General features: G+C 47.0%; 1 protein-coding gene across 1 annotated transcript in view; it reads right to left on the bottom strand.

The window, feature by feature from the left end:
• C1H14orf132 (chromosome 1 C14orf132 homolog) overlaps positions 1 to 20,661 on the bottom strand; it is a 54,138-nt gene extending 33,477 nt beyond the window's left edge. Inside the window, exon 1 of the mRNA XM_029069171.1 lies at positions 20,604 to 20,661. Within this exon, the coding sequence (XP_028925004.1) occupies positions 20,604 to 20,630 (27 nt within the window). The 5' untranslated portion in view covers positions 20,631 to 20,661. The remainder of the gene's footprint in view (positions 1 to 20,603) is intronic.
• Between the last annotated feature and the right edge of the window lie 1,283 nt (positions 20,662 to 21,944).

The raw sequence follows: 21,944 nt of genomic DNA, 5'->3' as shown, positions 1-21,944 counted from the left end.
CCTCCTAGCTGTAGTTTATTTTAGCTTCTCTTCTCCATCCTCCCTGTTGACTGTATGATTCTTGAAAGCAGAGATTGTCTAGTAATTCTTTTGTACTCTCCTGTGGCTTGGCACAGAACTGCTATTGATTAATCGATAGGTACTCTGATTAGAAAAGAAGGTTCAGAATGAGAATTCATTCAAATACAAGAACAAGATGTTATAAAGAGGGAATTCTTTATATCTCAGGAAGATGGATACCAAGATGTCTCGTGTGTGACCTTGGACAAGTCACTTAACTTTCCTATGCCTCAGTTACCTCATCTGTCAAATGGGGATTAAGACTGTGAGCCTATGTGAGAAAGGGACTGTGTCCAGACCAAAAAACTTGTACCTCCTCCAGTGCTTAGCATAGTGCCTGGCACATAGTACGCACTTAACAAATATTTTAAAAATCTTACTGTGCACAGTACACTGTGCTAAGCACATGGCAGAGTTCGGTACAACAGAGTTTAGACACATTTCCCGCCCACAGTGAGCTTACAGTCTGGTTATAATAATAAATAATTTATGATTATATAGATGCTTTGGGACTGAGGGTGGGGTGAGTCCAAATCCAAATGCTGAACAGGCATGGATAAAAATACATAGACAACACAGAAGGGAGAGTGAGCCAGGGAAAAGAAGTGATGTAGATGGCAAAACGGGTAATACTAGGGCCCCAGTTCCTCTGGTCCAGAGAAGCGTGTTGTTCGTTTTTTTCAGCCAAAGGATGCAATCTCCACCAAAGATAATTTGATAGGAGGGATTTTCTATGTAGGCGCTGCCTGCCTACAATGATTTTAGAACAGTTTGTGACCTCCAATAGCCTGGGGAGACACCAAGACAAATTGCAAATCACATCAAGAAAACCATCATGACTAATTCCTCGAAATGGAAGGGACCTTATGAATCCCAAAGGGACAGACCCCTGCCTTCAGGCCAGTGACTTACTGGATTGGATCATTCAGTACAGAGAGGGATCTATTTTCCTAAAGGTCTATGAGGACTCCACAGTCTTCCAGAGTAAAGATCTATTGGGGCTAGAACTTGCCAAGTGAAGAACCTATTTCTTGGGTAAAATCAACCATTGGGGAAGTACAGTTTAGAGATGCACTAGTAGATAGAGCACTCTCCTGGAAGTCAGACGGACCCAGGTTCTAATCTCGACTCTGCCACTTGTGTGCTGTGTGACCTTGGCCAAGTCACTTCACTTCTCTGTGCTTCAGGTACCTCATTTGTAAAATGGGGACTAAGGCTATGAGCCCCATGGGAGACAGGAACTGTGTTCAACCTGATTAGCTTATATCTACCTCAGTGCTTAGTACAATGCCTGGGATATAGTAAGTACTTAAATGCCAAAAAACAAAAAACCATGCTGTACACCTTTCAAGTTAAGTCACTTGTCATTGAGGACTGAGTTCAATAGGAGACATGCTCTTACCTTTAAGGAGCTCTAAAGTAAAATGACTCCAGCCTTTTTCTCAAAAAAAAAAAAATCCGTTAGCATCACCACCTGCCATTCTTTTTCACCATTCCTCATTTCTTATTCTGTAACATGAGCAGGGTAAGCCAAGGCTGAACAAATTTCCTTTCAGAAGAGAAACTCATTAAACTCATTTACTTATTCTCGGGGTTGAATTAGAATTTCCTACGTGTCCGCTTCTGACCTTACAGCCCAAGAGATAATGAGCCGCTCTTCCTCAGACCCGAGGAGTCAGCTACTAACTCAGCTCAGACTGTTCTGCTCAGGATCGCCGACTCATAATCCTTTCCAGTTTAAGTACATCCAGTCCCCTCCTTTCTAAAGAGCGTAATAAGGAGTCCACTGTGAACATGCCTGGTTTAATGCCAGAGCAAAGGACCTGCTACTTTGTCCCTGGCATCTCCAGAGCCCTTGAGGGCAGTTGCTTACTTGGGCCAGTGAGATGTAGGAGAAACTGAGCGATTAGTAACACTCACCCATTAACTCCAAAAACCCACTAACGGTGTTAGCATTCACCTATATTTTCTCTGGGGGTTCCCCCAGCTGGGCTCTCTGGTTCAGCTGCTGCAGCTCTGGACTACCTTTCTTGAGCGCCCAAGCCACTCTATGCTCTTCTCAGTCCCCTCCTTCTGGTCACCCCACTCCTGCCCCTCTCGCCCACCTTACCCTCCCAGCTCACTGCCACCCAGCCCTTCCACTCTTTCCCTGTTCCCCCCGCATCCCATCCATGTCCTCCTTTCCCAATGTCCCTCTTCATCCCTCTCCCCCTGTGTTGGCCCCCCATCAGCTCACTCCTATCCAATCCTTTACACCAATCCTTCGGCCCACATCCCCTTCTCTCCCACCAAATGTAGCCTGTGGAACCCCCACGCCAACATTGGAAAGCTTCCCTTCATGCTTGAACTGTCCCTGACCCAGGCACTGCTCCTTAATAGTAACAATAATAATAATAATAATTGTGGTAATTGCTAAGCACTTACTATGTGCCAGGCACTCTACTAATTGCTGGAGTAGATACAAGGTAATCGGGTTGGACATTGTTCCTGTCCCACACAGGGCTCACAGTCTTAATCCCCATTTTAAAGATGAGGTAATTAAGGTATAGATAAGTTAAGTGACTTGCCCAAGGTGTCCCAGCAGACAAGTGGCAGAGTTGGGATTAGAATCCAGGTCCTTCTGACTCCCAGGCCCCTGCTTTATCCACTATGCCACATTCCTCCTTAAATTCTACCCTTCAACCTATGCTTCTGACCCAATCCTTTCATGCTTCATCAAAGCAATTGCCCCATCACCTCTTCATTCCCTGACCATCTTCAACCACTCACTTCCCAATGGGTCCCCACTGCTTTCAAGCATGCTCATCAATCAATTAGTGGTATTTATTGAGCATTTGCTTTGTGCAACACACTGTAGTAAGCTCTTGGGAGAGTACAACCCCATTTATCATGCTCGTGTCTCCCCTATCCTAAAAAAAACCACCCAAAGAACCCTCCCTTGACTCCATGGATCCGTAGAGGCCCAACTTCCTCCTATCATTCCTCACCAAATTCCTTGAGTGAGTTGTTACACCCACTGTCTTAAATTCTTCTCCTCTAACTCTCTCCTTGACCCCCTGCCATCAGGGCCTGCCCCCTTCACTCCACAGAAATGGCTCTCTTTAAGGTCACCAGTGACTTCTTTCTTGCCAAATCCAGTGAGCTCTACTACAGTGAATCAGATGTCTTAAACGCTCTGGACCACCTCATTCTTGAAACACTATCCAGCCTTGGCTTCACAGACATTGTCCTCTCCTTGTTCTTCCCGTTTCTCTGACTGCTCCTTCTCAGTCTTTTTCTCAGGCTCTTCCTGCACCTCTCATCTTCTGTTTTCCCTTCTTTTCTCCATCTACATTCCCTCCCCTGGAGAAGTCATTTAGTTCCCATGGCTTCAGCTACCATCTTTACTTGGATGATTCCTAAATCTACCTCTCCAGCCCCGATCTCTCTCTCCGCTGTAGTCTCGCATTTCGTCTTGCCTTCGGAGCATCTCTACTTGGATGTCCCGCCAACACCTCAAACACAACATGTCCAAAACAGAACTCCTCATCTTCCCAAACCCTGTTCTCCCCATGACTTTCCTATTACCGTACCCAGCACTACCATTCTACCTACCTCACAAGCTCCTAAACTTGGCATGGCCTAGTGGAAAGAACATGAGCCTGGTAGTCAAAGGCCTTGAGTTTTAATACTGATTCCACCACGTGTCTACTGTATGACCTTGGGCAAAAGTGACCTCTTTGTAAAATGGGGATTAAGGCTGTGAGCCCCATGTGGGACATGGACTGTGTCCAACCTGATAAACGTATATCTACCCAGTGCTTAGTAGAGTGCCTGGCACATAGTAAGCGATAGATGAATACCACTGTTTTTTAAAAAGCATTATCCTTGACTCATCTCTTTGATTCAACCCACATATTCAATCTGTCACCTAATCCTGACAGTTCTACCTTCACAATATCAATGAAATCTGCCTTTTCCTCTCCATCCAAACAGCTAGTATGCTGCTCCAGCTCATATTCTATCCCCCCTTGACTATGGCACAGCTCCCTACTGACTTGCGTGCATCCTTCCCATCCTGTCCTTAATTCACTCTGCTGCCTGGATCATTTTTCTGAATTAAAAAAAAAAAAAGGAAAACAAACATAAAAAAATGCAGTCCATGTCTCCCGTTCCTCAGAAACCTACAATGGTTGCCCATCCATCTCCGTGACTAAGAGAAATGCTTCACCACTGGGTTAATGGCATTCCCTAAGCTCTTTCTCTACTACATAACCTCTCGGATTTCCTACTTCATCCCAGCCTGGACACTCAATTCCTCTAAAATCAACCTACTTGCTGTACCTCGATCTCCTCTACCCCACCACCAAACCCTTGCCCACACTATCCCCCTGGCTGGGGGCTCCCTCCCTCTTTTCATTAATAATGTTGGTGCTTGTTAAGCTCTTACTAGGTGCAGAGCACTGTTCTAAGCGCTGGGGGAGATAGAGGGCAATCAGGTTGTCCCACGTGAGGCTCACAGTTAATCTCCATTTTACAGATGAGGTAACTGAGGCACAGAGAAGTTAAGTGACTTGCCCACAGTCACACAGCTGACAAGTGGCAGAGCCGGGATTCGAACCCATGACCTCTGACTCCCAAGCCCGGGCTCCTTCCACTGAGCCACGCTGAATCCACCACTCTCTCCACCTTCAAAACTCTTTTAAAATCACATTTCCAAGAGGCTTTCCCAGACTAGGCCCTCACTTTCCCTTAACTGCCCTCCCCTCGGGTTGATTATGAACTTGACTTTGTACCCCTTAAGCACTTTAATACTCACCCCAGTGCCACAATCCTTATGTAAGTATTCTTATATCCTATTATTTTCCCTATCTCTAATCTATTTTAATAACTATCTCTGTTAGTATTTAAGTGTTTACTGTGTGTCATGCACTGTACTAAGTGCTGGGGTAGATACAAGATAACTGGATTGAACACCATCCCTGGCCCAAAGGGGGCTCACAGTCTTAAGCCCCATTTTAGAGATGAGGGAACTGAAGCACAGAGAAGTTAAGCAATTTGCCCAAGGTCACACAGCAGAATAGTCCTTCTGACTCCCAATCCCACGCTCTTTCCACTAGGATATGCTCCTTCTCTAAGTGGTAGAACAAATGTCAGCATTGGCTAATGAAGGAGAAAGTCTGAGGGCAAAGAAAGATTAAAGACAGAACGCTTTTGTATTCTTTTGTAGCTTTCTTGCCACAAATTTTAGTTGTTTCAACTAACACCCTGGGGATGCATGGCTCATTGAGAATGTGGAATCCTCCTAGCCCTTCCTCCCAGGTGGCTGTATTCACCGTTTCAATCAATCAGTAGTATTGAGTGCTTACTAAATGCAGAGCACTATACTAAGCGCTTGGGAGAGTACAATATACCAGAGTTGGTTGGCATGTTCCCTGCCCACAAGAGCTTACAACCTAGAGGGGGACGTCTTGTCTATCAAGATATCCGAACTCCAGTTCACAAGAGCAATTCAAACGCTCTACTGCAAATTAGACTTGAAGGAACTTTTCAATTATAAAGAGTATTTTAAAAATCCAATCCAGGTAGAGGCATTATCTCCATTTTCCTTTGGAATTGTCTTGGGAAGAGGAACCCAAAATGGATTCCCCATTTTCCCTCCCCTGTCCAGTTATCATCATCCACTTTCATCGAAGATGGGTGTAACTGTTTCTCATGGGTATATAAAGGTTAATGCGGGCCTTAGTAGGCGAGAACCACTGCTGACAAATCCGGTGTCTGGTAAGAGGAACAGTCCATTTTTCCGCAGCATGATGGGACCCTAAATAGGGCCTCCAGAGAGCAGAAGGAGGTTGGACTTTACAACTTTGAGCCTGCGGACTCAGCTTAGCTTCAGACCTCTGCCTTCCTCGTTATAGAAATAGGAACCGGGAGAAGGATGGTCCTCTTCTGATATTTTTCTTAAAGCAGTTTGTGAGATTTGCCCATCCCAGTTGCTAGTTACTTAGGCTCCAGCTGCTTTTCAGGCTCTATGACATCACCCTGTTAATGATCAGAAAGTGCAGAAATTCCAGACAGAGACCATTGTCTTGAGGAACATCTAAAACGTTGGCCCTCAACCCTGAACGAACGGTGATTCCAAGTCTGTCTGGAACAGAAATAGCTATTGGGACTGACACTCCAATAGATTCCTCATAAGAAAACAGGCAGACACAAAGAAGTGCAGGGGAGGAATCTAAGCTTCAGGGTAATACAAAACACGGATGATGATCCTTATCTGAAAGCAGAGAAGCAGCATGGCCTAGGGGAGGGAGCATGGGCCTGGGAGTCAGAGGACCTGGATTCTAACCCCAGATCTGCCAATTGCTTGCTATGATGCCTTGGGCAAGTCACTATGTCTCAGTTCCCTCATCTGTAAAATGGGACCATTTTAAGTGTCATTTTAAGTGTCATGCTTATCAGGTTGGACACAGTCTCTATTCCACATGGGGATCATAATCTAAATCTCCACCCTCCAATTTAGGTTATGATCCCCATGTGGAATAGAGACTGTGTCCAACCTGATAAGCATGTATCTACCCCAGTGCTTAGAACAGGGTTAAACACATAGTAAGAGCTTCACAAATGTTATACAAAGCCAAAAAGCATTCAGAACAAATGGATACAAAATCCAGGCTTGTCCTGAAGGAGGTGATGGATTCTTCACAATTCATCGCACAGTGCTTATATCTTTGCCAACCAGTTCACTGCTGCAAGGGTTCATTCATTCAATAGTATTTATCGAGCGCTTACTATGTGCAGAGCACCGTTCTAAGCGCTTGGAATGTGCAGTTCGGCAACAGATAGAGACAGGATTGGCTGTGAGAGGATGGCTGCTTCCCCAGTTAATATTCCCAGCCCTCTGATGTCCCGAAACACAAACACCACGCGTACCTGGAGACTGTTTTCTGCCACGCTAAAACTTCTGTTCGGGTATTTTTCGACAAGCCATTAACCATGACTGTTTCTTGAGAAAAATCATTCTGAATTGAATCTGTGGACTTACCATCATTATCAACAGCTCCTCTAGGCGAAAACTCATTATGGGCAGAAAGTTTGTCTGTTTTGTTGAATTGTACTCTCCCAAATGCTTAGTACAGTGTTCTGCACACAGTAAGGGCTCAATAAATACGACTGAATGAATGAATAGCTCAACCTGCTGATATCAGTGGTGATGTTGATTGTATTATTAGAAATCAGAGTTGCTGCTGTTCTAGAACCAAAATGTCATTTCTTCAAAGTAACCAACAATTCAGAAACAACCTCCAGCATCTTGTTGAACAGCTTAAGTTCACTGCTGACTCTGCCCATTATAAACCAAGCTTTCTTTACCATTAACTTTTTTTCCTATGGCACGCTGTAACCTGGGAGGCAGAAAAAAATAAGTTATGTTTGTCTATATCTATCCATTAGGAGGGTCTGTCAGAATCAGATTGGGCTGGATAGACCACTGGTCTGATCCAGTAATGGACTGACTTATGTTCTGTTGTTTATCTTCTTGAGGACCTCTATATTCGTACACCTGCGTCTGAATGCCTCCTGTCTCTCAGGCTTAAAATCCATTTCCTGCAGTGTCTTTACTGTATGTTCAACATTCTGTACCCCACAAAAATGCTGTTTCTCAGAAGAGTGACTAAGACTAGCATATTGTGGTTGCATTCCATCTTTTTGATTAAAGGAAGATTTCTCCTTAAAGTGAAACCCTAAATTTCAAAATATTGAGTAGTGTGGTACTTGCAATTTGAGTTCATGTGAATGTTGGGAAATGGAAAAAAAAGAACACCCCAATTTAACTTGATTGAAAATTGGATAAATGTTCATTCACTTCAACTGCCTCATTAATTTGTACCGAAGTAATTAAACCAATCTTATTAGTTATGTTTGACTATGTAATACTATCACTATTATTTATATTCTCAATTTTAATGGTACTTTTGGCAGTTGAGAATGACCTGTGCTAAGTGACATGTTTTCAGCTTCTAATTTTGAAAGAAAGGGTGAGATTTTCCTTTCTGCATTAACCTATAGTATTTTGATAAGTGCTTACTCTGTGTACAGTACTATACTAAGCACTTGGATGAGTACAGTAGAGTAAGTTGACATGTTCCCTGCCTACAAGGAGCTTAAAATCTAGTGGGGGAGAGGAAGGCTAATATCATTTACAACTAGGGGGAAGTCACAGAGTTTAAAGATAGGAACCTAATTGCTACCAGTGGGAGGGATGGTGGGTGACCAAGAAGCGCTGAAAAGGCAAGTGCAGGAATGTAGGGTGGGAATATGAGAGATGAATTTGGGAAGGCTTCCTGGAAGAGATGTGATTTCAGAAAGGGTTTGAATATCTGCCAGATGTGAAGAGGGAGGGAGTTCCAGGCAGGGACGAGGGTTGAATAAGAAGTTGGCAGTGAGAGGGATGAGAATGGGGCACAGTGAGTAGGCTTGAGAGGAGCAAAGTGTGTGAGCTTGGTTGTAGTAGGAGGAGAGTGAGGATAAGTAAGAGAGAGAAAGTTGATTGAGAACCTTAAGGCTGATACTGCGGAGAATGAGCAACTGTTTGGAAGTTTGTGAGGAATGGGGAGACTTGTGCAAAATGATATTTTAGGATAAGGATCCGGAGAGCTGAAGGGGAAAATCAATCAAGGCAGGGAGGTCTCTAAGGAGACTGATGCAGTAGTCAAGTTGGGATATGACAAATGGGTGGATGACAGTGGTGGCCAAACAGATGGAGAGGGAAAGGGCAGGGACCAGGCCTCTCATTCTTTTGCTTTCCCTGGCATTTAGTTAAGTGCTCTCTATAGAGTAAGTGCTCAATAAATGTCATTGCTTGACTGATTAGATTCACAGGGGAAAAACAGGATTTGGTGAAGGATGGAATATGGGGATCGAAAGGGAGAGAGGGAGTTGTCAAGGATAAGGCCAAGCTTATCAACTTGAGAGGCAAGGGAAGACAGTGGTGATGATCAGTGTGATGGGAAAGTTAGATGGAGGTGAGGATTTGGGAGCTTAAGAGGACGATTTCAACTTTGGACATGAGGTATGAGAGGAACAACCATGTTGAGATGTCCTGGAGACAGGTGGTGCAAGACTGCCGAGGAAGAGGAGAGAGTTTGAGGTTATCGAGGTAGATTTAGGAGTCATCCGTGGTAGTTGAAGCTGGGCTGGCCTCGGTCCTCCCTTCCCCTGCTACTGAACCCGGTCTCCCTGAGTCAGCTCTGGATCCAGTCAGTAGTCCTCAACTAGCCCTGCACTGCTGCTGCCTGGCTCCCTGTTCCCACCTTAGCCTCCTCCTTTTCCCCAAACCCACTACAGTCTCCCGTCGGCTGTGGTCCTCTGACTCCCAGGCCCGTGCTCTTTCCACTAGGCCAGGCTGCTTCTCTAAGTGATGAATCCTCATCTCCCTTTCAGGGAACCATAGCCCCATGAGATGTTAATTATTGATTTTCAAGATGCCCTAGATCTGACTGTCATTCTTTTCCAAGGTTAAAGGTAGCCAACAGCTATATAATATTCAGTTTGATCTGTTGTGTTGTGAATAATACAGGCCATTAATCTCTTAGTGCTAATTTTTCCCCATTAATAATGAATGTGATTCTGATCCCTAGTATAAAATGAATCCTCCAGAAAATACCTGGTTGTGGGTTTAAAGATATTGTCAAATATCCTTTTTTATATTTAAATCTTTTAGCTTTTGCGATCTAACACTGAGAACAATGGTTAAGATGATAGCTATTTCTATATCACGGCTTCCGCTACGGAATGGGAACTCTATAAATCTAAAATACTAACATTATTACAAATAGGCTCAACTTTGGTCCATTGGAAAGAGTGCTGTCCTGGGAATCAGGAGGCCAGAATTTTCAGGCAATCGATGGTATTTATGAAGCATATACCCTGTGCAGAACACTGTACTAAATGCCTGAATTTTAGAACTTTAGTCCAGTCTCTGCACTAAATGCTTTAGTTTTAGAATTTTAGTCCAGGTTCTGCCAGCTGGGCCTACCCCACCAGTGGTGAAGTTTCTATCTGAAGAACCACTTAAGGCACTTATTCATTCATTCACTTGTATTAATTGAGTGCTTACTCTGTGCAGAGCACTGTACTAAACACTTGAAAGAGTACAGTACAACAAACAGCCATGTTCCCTGTCCACAATGAGCTTACAGTCTTGAGGGAGGGTGGGTGAGACAGACATTAAATAAAATACAGATATGTACATAAGTGTTGTGGGTTTGGGAGGGGTGATGAACAAAGGGAGCATGTGAGGCAGATGCAGAAGGGAGTGGGAGAAGAGGAAATGGGGGCTTAGGGAAGGCCTCTTGGAAGAGATGTGTCCTCAATAAGCTTTTGAAATCGGGGAGAGTAATTGTCTGTCAGATTTGAGGAAGAAGGGCATCCAGGCTGGAGACAGAATGCCGGTATGGGTCCACAAGTGCAGTGAGATAGGCAAAATTGAGGCACAGTGAGAAGGTTAGTATTAGATGAGGGAGGGATGCCTGAAGAGGGACTGACATTCCGCAAGGTGGCTAGGACCAGTAGGAATCCCGAAAAATTGCAGGCCAACGAGGGCGGCTGAGACCACAGCAGCTACCAGGACAACTGTCTGCTGAGTCACACTGGCCACAAATAGGTCTTGCAAATGTGTACCCTTTGTGCTGTCCTGTATCCCTGCCCATCTACCTACTTGTTGTACTTTGTGCTGCAGTGAGAACATGACTGGCAGGGAAGAGAAAGCGAGGGGCATTGTGCAAACCATCTAACCCTCCCCTGACCCCATGGAACCCTCGAGGAACTGCCTCATCTCCCTTCTGCTTTTTCTTTCTGAACTCCTTGAGTGAGTTATCTACACCCACTGACTCCACTTCTTTTCCTCCAACTGTCTCCTTGTTCCCCTGCAGTCTGGCTTCTGCTCCCTTCACTCCATGAAAAGGGGTATCGAAAGTCACCAATGACCACCTTCTTGCCAAATCCAATGGCGTCTACCTCACCCTAACCCTCCTCAACTTGTCGGGTGCCTTCGACGCTGTGGACTACCCCCTTATCCTTGAAACATGATCCTTAACTTGGCTTCACTGACACTGTCCTCTTCTGGTTCTCCTCCTATTCCTCTGGTTGCTCCTTCTCAATCTCTTTTGTGGATTCCTCATCTGCCTCCCACTTCTAACTGTGGGAGTCCCTCAGGGGTCAATTCTGGATCCTCTTCTGGTCTCCATATCCACCCACTCCCTTAAAGAACACATTGATTTCCATGGCTTCAACAACAGTCCTTATGAGGGTATCTCCCAGATCTTCTTCTTCAGCCCCCAACCTCTCCTCTGCAGCCTCCCATTTCTTCCTGCTTACAGCCTTCTACTTGGACAGTGCTCTGCACACAGTAAGTGCTCAGTAAATATGATGGAATGAATGTCCCACTTGCACCGTGACTTACAAGTCCAAAACAGAACTCCTTATCCTCCCACTCAAACTCTCTCCTCCCCAGTCTTTTGCATCACTGTAGACAAAAATACCACCCCCATTTCTTGCAAGCCCATAACAACAATAATAACAATAACAATTGTATTTCTTAAACACTTACTATGTGCCAGACACTGGACTGAGTGCTAGACTAGATACAAGCTAATCAGGTCGGTTACATTCCGTGTCTCACATGGGGCTCACAGTTTTACTCCCCATTTCAAAGATGAGGCAACTGAGGCACAGAGAACCGAACCGACTTTCCCAAAGTCACCCAGGATACAAGTGGCGGAGCCAGGATTAGACTCCAGGTCCTTCTCACTCCCAGAGTGAGAGTGAGCTCTATCCACTGGACAGGCTGCTTCTCTAACCTTATCATCCTTGATTCATTTCTCTCATGCATCCCGTACATTCACTGTCATCAAATCCTGTCAGTTCTACCTTTACAGTGTCTCCACAAACCACCCCTTCCTCTCTATCAAAATTTTACCATGTTGATGCAGTAGTCAAAGCGCAATTTGATATGTGCTGAGTCCCCTGCCTCCTGTCTCATCCTGCTGCCCACCAGAACCTTATTCTTAAAAACAAAAAACAAAACAAAAAGAACCCAGTCCACGTCTCTCCTCCAATGGTTGCCCATCCATCTGCACATCAAACAGAAACTCCTGACCTTTGACTCCCCCTCCCACATTTGTTCAGTCATCTCCTACTCCAACCCACCTCACCCACTTTGCCCCTCTAATGACTTTATGGGGCAGTCATCATGATGTGTCCTTCTAATGCCAAATTTCATATTTATTTACATTTACGGTCCAGTTGCCGTGTTGCAACTGGTTCTAAAATGGGATCTAACATTTGCTGTCAGTACAGTTCAGCTATTCATGATACAGCCACGCGTTCAAGGAATACATACCCGATTAACATGGGGTACACATGTGGTGCACGATCATAGTCCTCCAATTCATGACACCCTTTTTTGTATGGGGTGGGTTTCGATCATTTTCATTCTCTTTTCTTTCTTATGTCATTACAGTACACCTAGGGAGGCTTAGCCGTTTGGGGTGTCGGGAGGGAGGCTAGGTAGCCTCTCCAACTCGGCCTGGGGCACCCAGGAATCCAGCTGGGGGCTCCCTGCTTTCTCAGGCCCCTCAGCACCCCTCCACCTAAAAAAATCACCACCACTGAGATTCTCTCTTGGTATACAAGACTGGCAGGGTAGAGAAATCCAGAGCTTGACACTGATTCCATCGAACAGCTGTAACTCTTAAAGTGGTGCGGTTTGGTGGATAGAGCACAGGCCTGGGAGTCAAAGGGACTTGGGTTCTAACCCTTGCTCTGCACTTGTCCACTGTGGGACCTTAGGCAAGTCACTTCACTTCTCTGAGCCTCAGTTATCGCATCTGTAAAATGGGGACTACGACTGGGAGCCCCATGTAGGACCTGGACAGTGTTCAATCTGATTAGTCTGCATCTACCCCAACACTTAGTACGGTACCTGGAACATAGTAAGCCCTTAAATACCATTTAAAAAAAAGTTCTTTCATGAGACTCCTCTTGAGGGGATACACTAAGACACTTTGGATGGGTTTCTGAAGGAGATAAAGTTGGTTAGGGTTTTTGAATGGAGAACAAGAGAAATTTGGAGTCTCAGTGAAAGTGAAAGACTGATTAAGACATTAAATTCAAATTTGTCTCAGATAATGCCCACTTTCAGAATCTACCCAATTCCACTGTCAGGTTATATCTTTCCACCATCTGGGGAGCAGTGAACTGTGGGGTCATACTCCTCGGAAGCCAGAACAATAACCTCCCAAGCAATAGACGAACACTGCATGGCAAGTTTCAACTGTTTGACACATCCAACTATTTATTTAATGGTATCTGTAAGGGCTTACTATATGCCAGGAACTGTACTAAGCTCTGGGGTAGATACAAGCTAATCAGGTTGGACATAGTCCATGTCCCACATGGGGTTCACAGTCTTCATCCCCATTTTTACTGAAGTAACTGAGGCACAGAGAGGCTAAGTGACTTACCCAAAGTCACACAGCAGAAAGCTGTAGTACTGCGTTCTCCCAAACACTTAGTACAGTGCTCTGTACATAGTAAGCAATCAATAAATATCACTGATGAAATGGTGAAGATGGCCTCAGAATCCAGGTCCTCTGACTCCTAGAGTCCATGCTTTTTCCACTAGATCAGGTTGCTTTCTATCTTTCTGTGCCTTTCTTTCTCCTCCTTTCTCCCTTTTTCCCACTCCCTACCTCCTTCTTCAGAGGTTTAGTGGGGAAGGCGAAAGGGTATGTTTTCTGAAGGGACCCCTATCCCATTGTTACTCCCCTTTCTAAAGCAACCAAACTGAGTTCACATTTTGGCCACCCTGAGATACTGCTGAAGTGCTTTCCGGGCTCCCACTTTTGGTCAGAATGTGACATCCTGGGGCCCATGTCTTAACTCCTTTTTGAGCTGCTAGTGTCACTATCATCCCACATGACAATCAGACAGTGCAGATGGGTGTCGTGGAGGGCTATATTACCTGGTTCCTTGAAGAAATTTTGGATGCCATTGCTGGAGACAGAACACAGGACTAGAGAAACCACTGTTATGGCCCAGTAATGCTCTGGTTTATGGCCCTAAAGTTGAAAGAGGATCTACTGGCCATAAAAATAGCGCATCCTCATTCACCTCTGGCAAGGAAGAATGCACGTTCTAGAAATCTATTCTGCTTTAATCCATTTTATTACCAGGTACTTTCATGGGAGAAGGCAGGCTGGTGATCAGTCTGTGCAGGCTGCTTCACTGTACAACAGCTGGTCATTATAAACAGAAGGTGACACGCTCGTAATCCCTACGTAATTTTAGGAGCCGGTTATTTCAGTGTCGCTGTAGTAATGCTATCTTCCTCTTTTCTTTCTCAGGGCTGTCACTGCCCTCAGAAATGTAATGGTTCTGTGCACACATTCACCATCCTTTCGCATCTAGGAGAGTTCAGGGGATGCATTCACTCATAAATATGACTGAATGAATGAATCACATGTTTGTTTAAAGGTTGATCAGCAAGGACCAATCATCTCTACTTTCCTATGGTCTTCAATTAAATCCAACACAAACATCAGTCATTGACACCTAATCCTTTATGCATTCAATCGTAATTATTAAGCGCTTGGTGTGTGCCGAGCACCGTACTAAGCGCTTGAGAAAGTACAGTACAGCAATGAAGAGTCACGATCCCTGCCCACCACAAGCTCACGGTCTAGGTGGGGGTGAGGCAGATATCAATACAAATAAACAGACATCAATAGAAATAAATAAAATTAAAGACAATCCCAACACTAACCTATACCCTAATTCAATTGTAGCTCCTCTCCTAATGGAGTTTGAGGATAATTGAAGTGTAAATGGTTGATTTTAATTTTTGGAAATTTGGGCATTTGCTTTTAGGTGATTTGTCATCCTTCCAAGCTGTAGGTTCATTTTGTTGGAATTCCTTACCGGGTTACATTAAGACTCTCCTAGAAGCAGAGCTAAATTAGAACCATTATTTCAGGAGTCAGGTTTTTCCTCTAATTTCATCTGCCTGCAAAGTTAACCCCTCAAATATCCTGCACTAAACAAAAAGAAGAATGGGTAGTAATGAGTACTTACAACAAAATCTCAGTTTCGTTCAATATTATGATGGCCCAGTTGGAATATAAATACATTCAGTGGTGGTGTTACTTTTGTTATTCTAACTAGGTGTCGTATTGATCAGTGGCATTTATTGAGCATTTACTGTGAAAAGAACATTGTACTACGCACTTGGGAGGGCACCATACAGAAGAGTTGGAAGACACATTCCAGCGTGGCTCAGTGGAAAGAGCATGGGCTTTGGAGGCAGAGGTCATGGGTTCGAATCCCGGCTCGGCCACTTGGCAGCTGTGTGACTGTGGGCAAGTCACTTAACTTCTCTGTGCCTCATCTGTAAAATGGGGATTAAGACTGTGAGCCCCACGTGGGACAACCTGATTCCCCTGTGTCTACCCCAGCGCTTAGAACAGTGGTCTGCACATAGTAAGCGCTTAACAAATACCACCATTATTGCCCAAGGCTATCCAATCGTATTTATTGAGCACTTACCATGTGCAGAGCAACGTGTTAAGCGCTTGGGAGAGTACAGTGCAACAGAATTAGCAGACACATTACCTGCCCACAGTTAGTTTACAGTCTAGAGCAGGAGACAGATATTGAAATAAATTACATATAGGCACAAAGGTGCTGTGTGGCTGAGGATAGGGTGACTGTCAAGTGCCTAAAGAGGACAGATCAAAGTACTTGGGTTCCTCAGAAGGGAGAGAGAGTAGGTGAAATGAGAGTTTAATTGGGAAGTGCCTCAGGGAGGAGACGTGATTTTAGTAGGGCTTTGAAAGTGGAGAATGGTAGCTTGTCCTATGTGAAGGAAATAGGAGTTCCGGGGAGGAGGGCGAACGTGGGTAAGGGGTTGGCAGAGAAACAGGCTAAACCAACTTTGACAGTAGTCAGCTAGCATGTATTTACCTGAAAATAGGGGAGTATATTTTCTCAAGCAACTCTAGTTATCCACGCCTCTGGCCCTAAGAAACCTCATCACTTCTGCCTCACAGAAATCTCCAATTTTTGTCCCAGTCACTGGCGCTCTTCCACCCTCCTATGTCCCTGAATTTTGGTATTATGCTAGATTGGGGCTTGCCAGCAGATGGTTGGGCTATTAAATAATCTTTTTTTAAAAAAAAAAAAATTCAGGTGCGGTCTACATCAAACTAATGGGCAAAACTTCAGTTGGTACTGTACCCTCTTAGGTGGCAATACTGTCAGAAGTTGTGGTTTCCAGTGCAAGCCCCAAAATCGAATCAATCTATCAACGGTGTTTATTATGCAGAGCACTGTTTTAAGCTCTTAGGAGGGTACAGCACAAAAAAGTTGGCAGACACACTCTCTGTCCACAGGGAGCACACAGGCTAGAGGGGGTGGCAGACATTAATATAAATAAATGAATTGCAGATATTCATTCAGTTGTATTTATTGAGTGCTTTGTACCTAAGTGTAGTGGAGCTGAGGATGCGATAAATACCAAGTACAAAGATTTTCCGATTCTTAATTTATGTAGAACCCTAGCATAGCAGATCAAAGCCAAAATTGCATTTCATAAATTATATACAATCATTTCTTAAAATATCATCTTAGGTCATTGTATAATTCATTTAAGTGGCTTTTCTGAAGTTGAGTGGAAATGAGAAACTCCAAGCCAACCATGAGAGGCAGCGTGGTCTAGTGGATAGAGCACAGGCCTGGGATCTAATTCTGGCTCTGCCACTTGTCTGCTGGGTGGCCTTGAGCACATCACTTCATTTCTCTGTGCCTCAGTTACCTCATCCATAAAATGGGGATTCAGATTGTGAGCCCCATGTGGGACAGGGACCGCATCCAACCTAATAACCTTGTCTCTATCCCAGAGCTTAGAACCGCTCTTGACACACAGTAAGCGCTTAACAAATATTCATTCGTTCATTCAATCGTATTTATTGAGCGCTTACTATGTGCAGAGCACTGTACTAAGTGCTTGGAATGGACAAATCGGTAACAGAGTCTCTGTCCTTTGATGGGCTTACAGTTCATTCATTCATTCAATAGTATTTATTGAGCGCTTACTAGGTGCAGAGCACGGTACTAAGCGCTTGGAATGAACAAGTCGGCAACAGATAGAGACGGTCCCTGCCGTTTGATGGGCTCACGGTCTAATCGGGGGAGACGGACAGACGAGAACAATGGCAATAAATAGAGTCGAGGGGAAGAACATCTCGTAAAAACCGATGGCAACTAAATAGAATCGAGGCGATGTACATTTCATTAACAAAATAAATAGGGTAATGAAAATATATACAGTTGAGCAGACGAGTACAGTCTAATCGGGGGAGACAGTCAAAACAATAGCAGTAAATAGAATCAAGGGGATGAACATCTCATTAAAATAATAGCAAATAAACAGAATCAAGGTGATGTACATCTCATTACAGTTGAGCAGACGAGTACAGTGCTGAGGGGAGGGGAAGGGAGCGGGGGAGGAGCAGAGGGAAAGGGGGGAAGAGAGGGTTTAGCTGAGGAGAGGTGAAGGTGGGGTAGAGGGGGGGGCAGAGGGAAAAAGGGAGCTCAGTCTGGGAAGGCCTCTCGGAGGAGGTGAGCTGTAAGTAGGGTTTTGAAGAGGGGAAGAGAATGAGTTTGGCGGAGGTGAGGAGGGAGGGCGTTCCGGGACCGCGGGAGGACGGGGCCCGGGGGGTCGACGGCGGGAGAGGTGAGAACGGGGGACGGTGAGGAGGTGGGCGGCAGAGGAGCGGAGCGTGCAGGGTGGGCAGTAGAAAGAGAGAAGGGAGGAGAGGTAGGAGGGGGCGAGATGATGGAGAGGTAAGAGGGGGCAAGGTGATGGAGAGCCTTGAAGCCTAGAGTGAGAAGTTGCTGTTTCATGCGGAGGTTGATAGGCAGCCACTGGAGGTTTTTAAGAAGGGGAGTGATATGCCCAGAGCGTTTCTGCAGGACGATGAGCCGGGCAGCGGAGTGAAGAATAGACTGGGGCGGGGAGAGAGAGGAGGAAGGGAGATCAGAGAGAAGGCTGACACGGTAATCCAGCCGGGATATTACGAGAGCCTGTAACAGTAAGTTAGCCATTTGGGTGGAGAGGAAAGGGAGGATCTTGGCGATATCATAAAGGTGAGACCGGCAGGTTTGGGTGACGGATGTGTGGGGTGAACGAGAGAGCCGAGTCAAAGATGACACCGAGGTTGCGGGCCTGAGAGACGGGAAGGATGGTCGTACCATTATTCTCCGCGCCTCAGCTACCTCGTCTGTAAAGTGGGGATTAAGGCTGTGAGCCCCACGTGAGACATGGACTGTGTGCAACCTGAGTAAGGTGTTTCTACCCCAGTGCTTAGAACAGCGCTTGGCTCATAGTAAGCGCTTAACAAATACCATCATCATCAACAGTGCCTGGCGTATAGTAAGCGCATAAATGCAACTGGAAAAAAAACCAAAAACAAAAGCATGTCACATATAAGTGTTCTAAAAGGCAGCAAGTTTATAATGTAAAGTTGCCATAGCAACTAGACAGGCTTTGGACCTCGGGGCAATTAGTCCTATTGCCAAGGAAACAGCTGTTTATGACTTGAGAGGGGCAGGGTTTTCATTATAATCCAGGAGAAAAGCTTCTTCGTTATAATGTGGATATTTCTTTCGGAGAGAGGAAATCTGACTTACCTGGAGTGAGACTGGAAATGGGCTTGAAATCGGTGCCTTGTGTTCCCTAAGTGTCATTATTTCTCCAAATAATTAGAGATCTCGAATAAGATGGTCCTGGAGCCAGAGACACCAAGGGGATTTCTGGGCTTTGAGGGGATCGGTGAACTCTAGGGCCCTTAAATCCATTCAGAACTTTGGGAATAATTGAGCAGATCTGCCTAATTTAATTTAGTCTCTTTTGCATCCCTGAACCAAGGCTCACAAGCCACTGCTCAGAGAAAAATACGCGTTAGAAGAGGTGAACTATTATCCTCCTCCTGATTCACTGGCACAAATGGCACTTGGAAAACACGAAAGACAGAAATGGATGAAATTTTCCCCGTCCCAGCCTCTTCCTCCATATCCCCGGATACGGTGAAATTCAATCAAGCCACCTGACCTGCATGGCTAATGTAAACCAGTCTCTTGGGAATAAAGTGTGATCGATCTCGGGACAAAAATTCGGTTTCTACTTAAGATCTCACCCCACCTCCCATGTTTTCATAAAATGGCGAGTTCATCCCAGACCACCTATTTGCGCTTTTCAACCGAATGATGGGTACACAGAGAAGCAAGGCCAACGATAATCTAGCAAACCGTGACGTTGCCTTTATTTTCTAGGATCCTTGTGGGTTCTTTCTGTCGCAGACAATAGGGTTGGGGTGTGGGAACCAACAGGTTGGATCTGTTGACAATCCGGCTCTTTATCAATCTTCTCCTCCCGGTCCACCGGGATGAGAACAATGTGCAGGACACCTGATGACTCCCTGACTTTTCCAAGGGAGGATGGGGTAGAATTCCCGGCCCCAGGGGGAAGGAGAAGAGGACAGAGGGAGAGCCGCCGGTCCTCGGCCCTGTGCCCCGGCTGCTTTTCATCGATTGCCCCCTGAGTTTCTGAGCAGGGGGTTGTTTCCGGGGGTCCTTGGGGACTCCCGGGACTTAGAACGGTGCTTGGCACATAGCGCTTAACAAATATTATTATTATTGCATTATTGTATTATTATTACAGTGCTCTGAACACAGTAAGCTCTCAATGAATACGACTGAATTATTATTCTTATAATATCCCCAGGGCGGGGGGAAGGTCCGGGCTTAGGGGGATGGGGGTGGCCCTGCCCTGTCCGTCCTGGAGGGGGGATGGAGGGAGGGAAGGGGGCTTCTTTGTCCCTGCCTTGGGGTTTAGGGCTGGGGGGGCTTGGAGGAGGAGGAGGAGAAAGGACAGCTCTGGTCAGGTCCGGGGATCAATCCTTCCCCTCCCCCAGGGGTCCCTGGGCAGATCCTGGGATCAGTCCTTCCCCACCCAAGGCTCCCCGGTCATAGTCCTGGGAGCAATCCTTCCCCTCCCCCGGGGGTCCCTGGGCAGATCCCGGGATCAATCCTTCCCCTCCCCCAGGGGTCCCTGGGCAGATCCCGGGATCAATCTTTCCCCACCCAAGGCTCCCTGGTGAGGTCCTGGGATCATCCTTCCCCTCCTCCGGGGCTCCCTGGGCAGGTCCCGGGATCAACCCTTTCCTCCCCAGGGCTCCCTTGGTCAGGTCCTGGGATCAACCCTTCCACCCCATGACCCCCGACCCCCACGACACTGTCCGGGATCCCGGCATGGGGTTGGGGGGCGGGGGGAAGGAGGGGAGCCCGGACGAGGGGAGCCCGGCCCCTCCCCTGGGGTGAGCGGACACACGATGCATCCCGACCCCCTTGGGCTTCCTGGTGGCGGTGGGGGGGGGGGCTTTGGGAGGTGGAGAGGATTAGGGAGGGGGAGGGAAAAAGACAAAAAGGCCCGTCCCGGGGTGACCCACCTGAGCGGCCATGAAGGAGAGGTCCATGGTGCTGCTGCTGCCGCTGTCCACCCTGCGGCCGGGGGGGGGGGGGGGGGCCAGGGGCCCCTCGCCCCCAGCCCCGGCCTGCCCCTTGCAAGCCCGGAGGGCGCCTCGGCGGCGGCCTCCACCCGGAGGCGGTGCAGTCCTGGAGGGCGCCTCGGCGGAGGGGGTGGGGGGGGAGGGAGGGGGCGGGGCAGCCTCCTCCTCTCTCTCCTCTCGGGGGGGTCCCGGCTTCGTCCTCCTTTCCCCGTCCCGGCGGCGCAGTCCCGGAGGGCTTCCCGGAGGGGGCGGGGGGATCTCGGCTCAACACACACACACACACAAAGACTCACACTGACCACGTGAGCTCTGCTGCTCCTCCCCCCCCCCCCCCCCACCCCTTGGGGAGAGGAGAAAAGCCGAGGGGGAGTGCGCTTAGTACAGTGCTCCGCACCCAGTCGGCGCTCAATAAAGAATGGATGAGTGGCCGTCTCGCAGGTTTAGGAGACGGCGGCTCCGATGGGTTCGCCCAGGGTTGGCAGCGAGAGGTTGCCCGGGGTTTACACGGGGTTTGTACCGAGAGTTTGCCCAGGGTTTGCACTGAAAGGTTGCCCCGGGTTTGCAGCGAGAGGTTGCCCAGGTTTTGCCCCGAGAGGTTGCCCAGGATTTGCCCAGGGTTTGCCCCGAGAGGTTGCCCAGGATTTGCCCAGGGTTTGCCCCGAGAGGTTTCACAGGTTTTGCCCAGGGTTTGCCCCGAGAGGTTGCCCAGGGTTTGCCCCGAGAGGTTGCCCAGGGTTTGCCCCGAGAGGTTTCACAGATTTTGCCCAGGGTTTGCCCCGAGAGGTTGCCCAGGGTTTGCACCGAGAGGTTTCACAGATTTTGCCCAGGGTTTGCCCCGAGAGGTTGCCCAGGGTTTGCTCCGAGAGGTTGCACAGGATTTGCCCAGGGTTTGCCCCGAGAGGTTGCCCAGGGTTTGCTCCGAGAGGTTGCACAGGATTTGCCCAGGGTTTGCCCCGAGAGGTTGCCCAGGGTTTGCACCGAGAGGTTGCCCAGGGTTTGCCCCGAGAGGTTGCCCGGGGTTTGCACCGAGAGGTTTCACAGGTTTTGCCCAGGGTTTGCACCGAGAGGTTGCACAAGAGTGGGGGTTTAATAATAATACTAATATTGGTATTTGTTAAGCGCTTTCTATGTGCAGAGCACTGTTCTAAGCGGTGGGGTGGATAGAGGGTAATCAGGTTGTCCCATGTGAGGCTCACAGTCTTAATCCCCGTTTTACAGATGAGGTAACTGAGGCACGGAGAAGTGAAGCGACTTGCCCACGGTCACACAGCTGCCAAGTGG

Source organism: Ornithorhynchus anatinus, chromosome 1, assembly GCF_004115215.2.
Source record: "Ornithorhynchus anatinus isolate Pmale09 chromosome 1, mOrnAna1.pri.v4, whole genome shotgun sequence".
Taxonomy (NCBI): domain Eukaryota; kingdom Metazoa; phylum Chordata; class Mammalia; order Monotremata; family Ornithorhynchidae; genus Ornithorhynchus; species Ornithorhynchus anatinus.
This window is presented reverse-complemented; position numbering and strand designations above follow the sequence as displayed.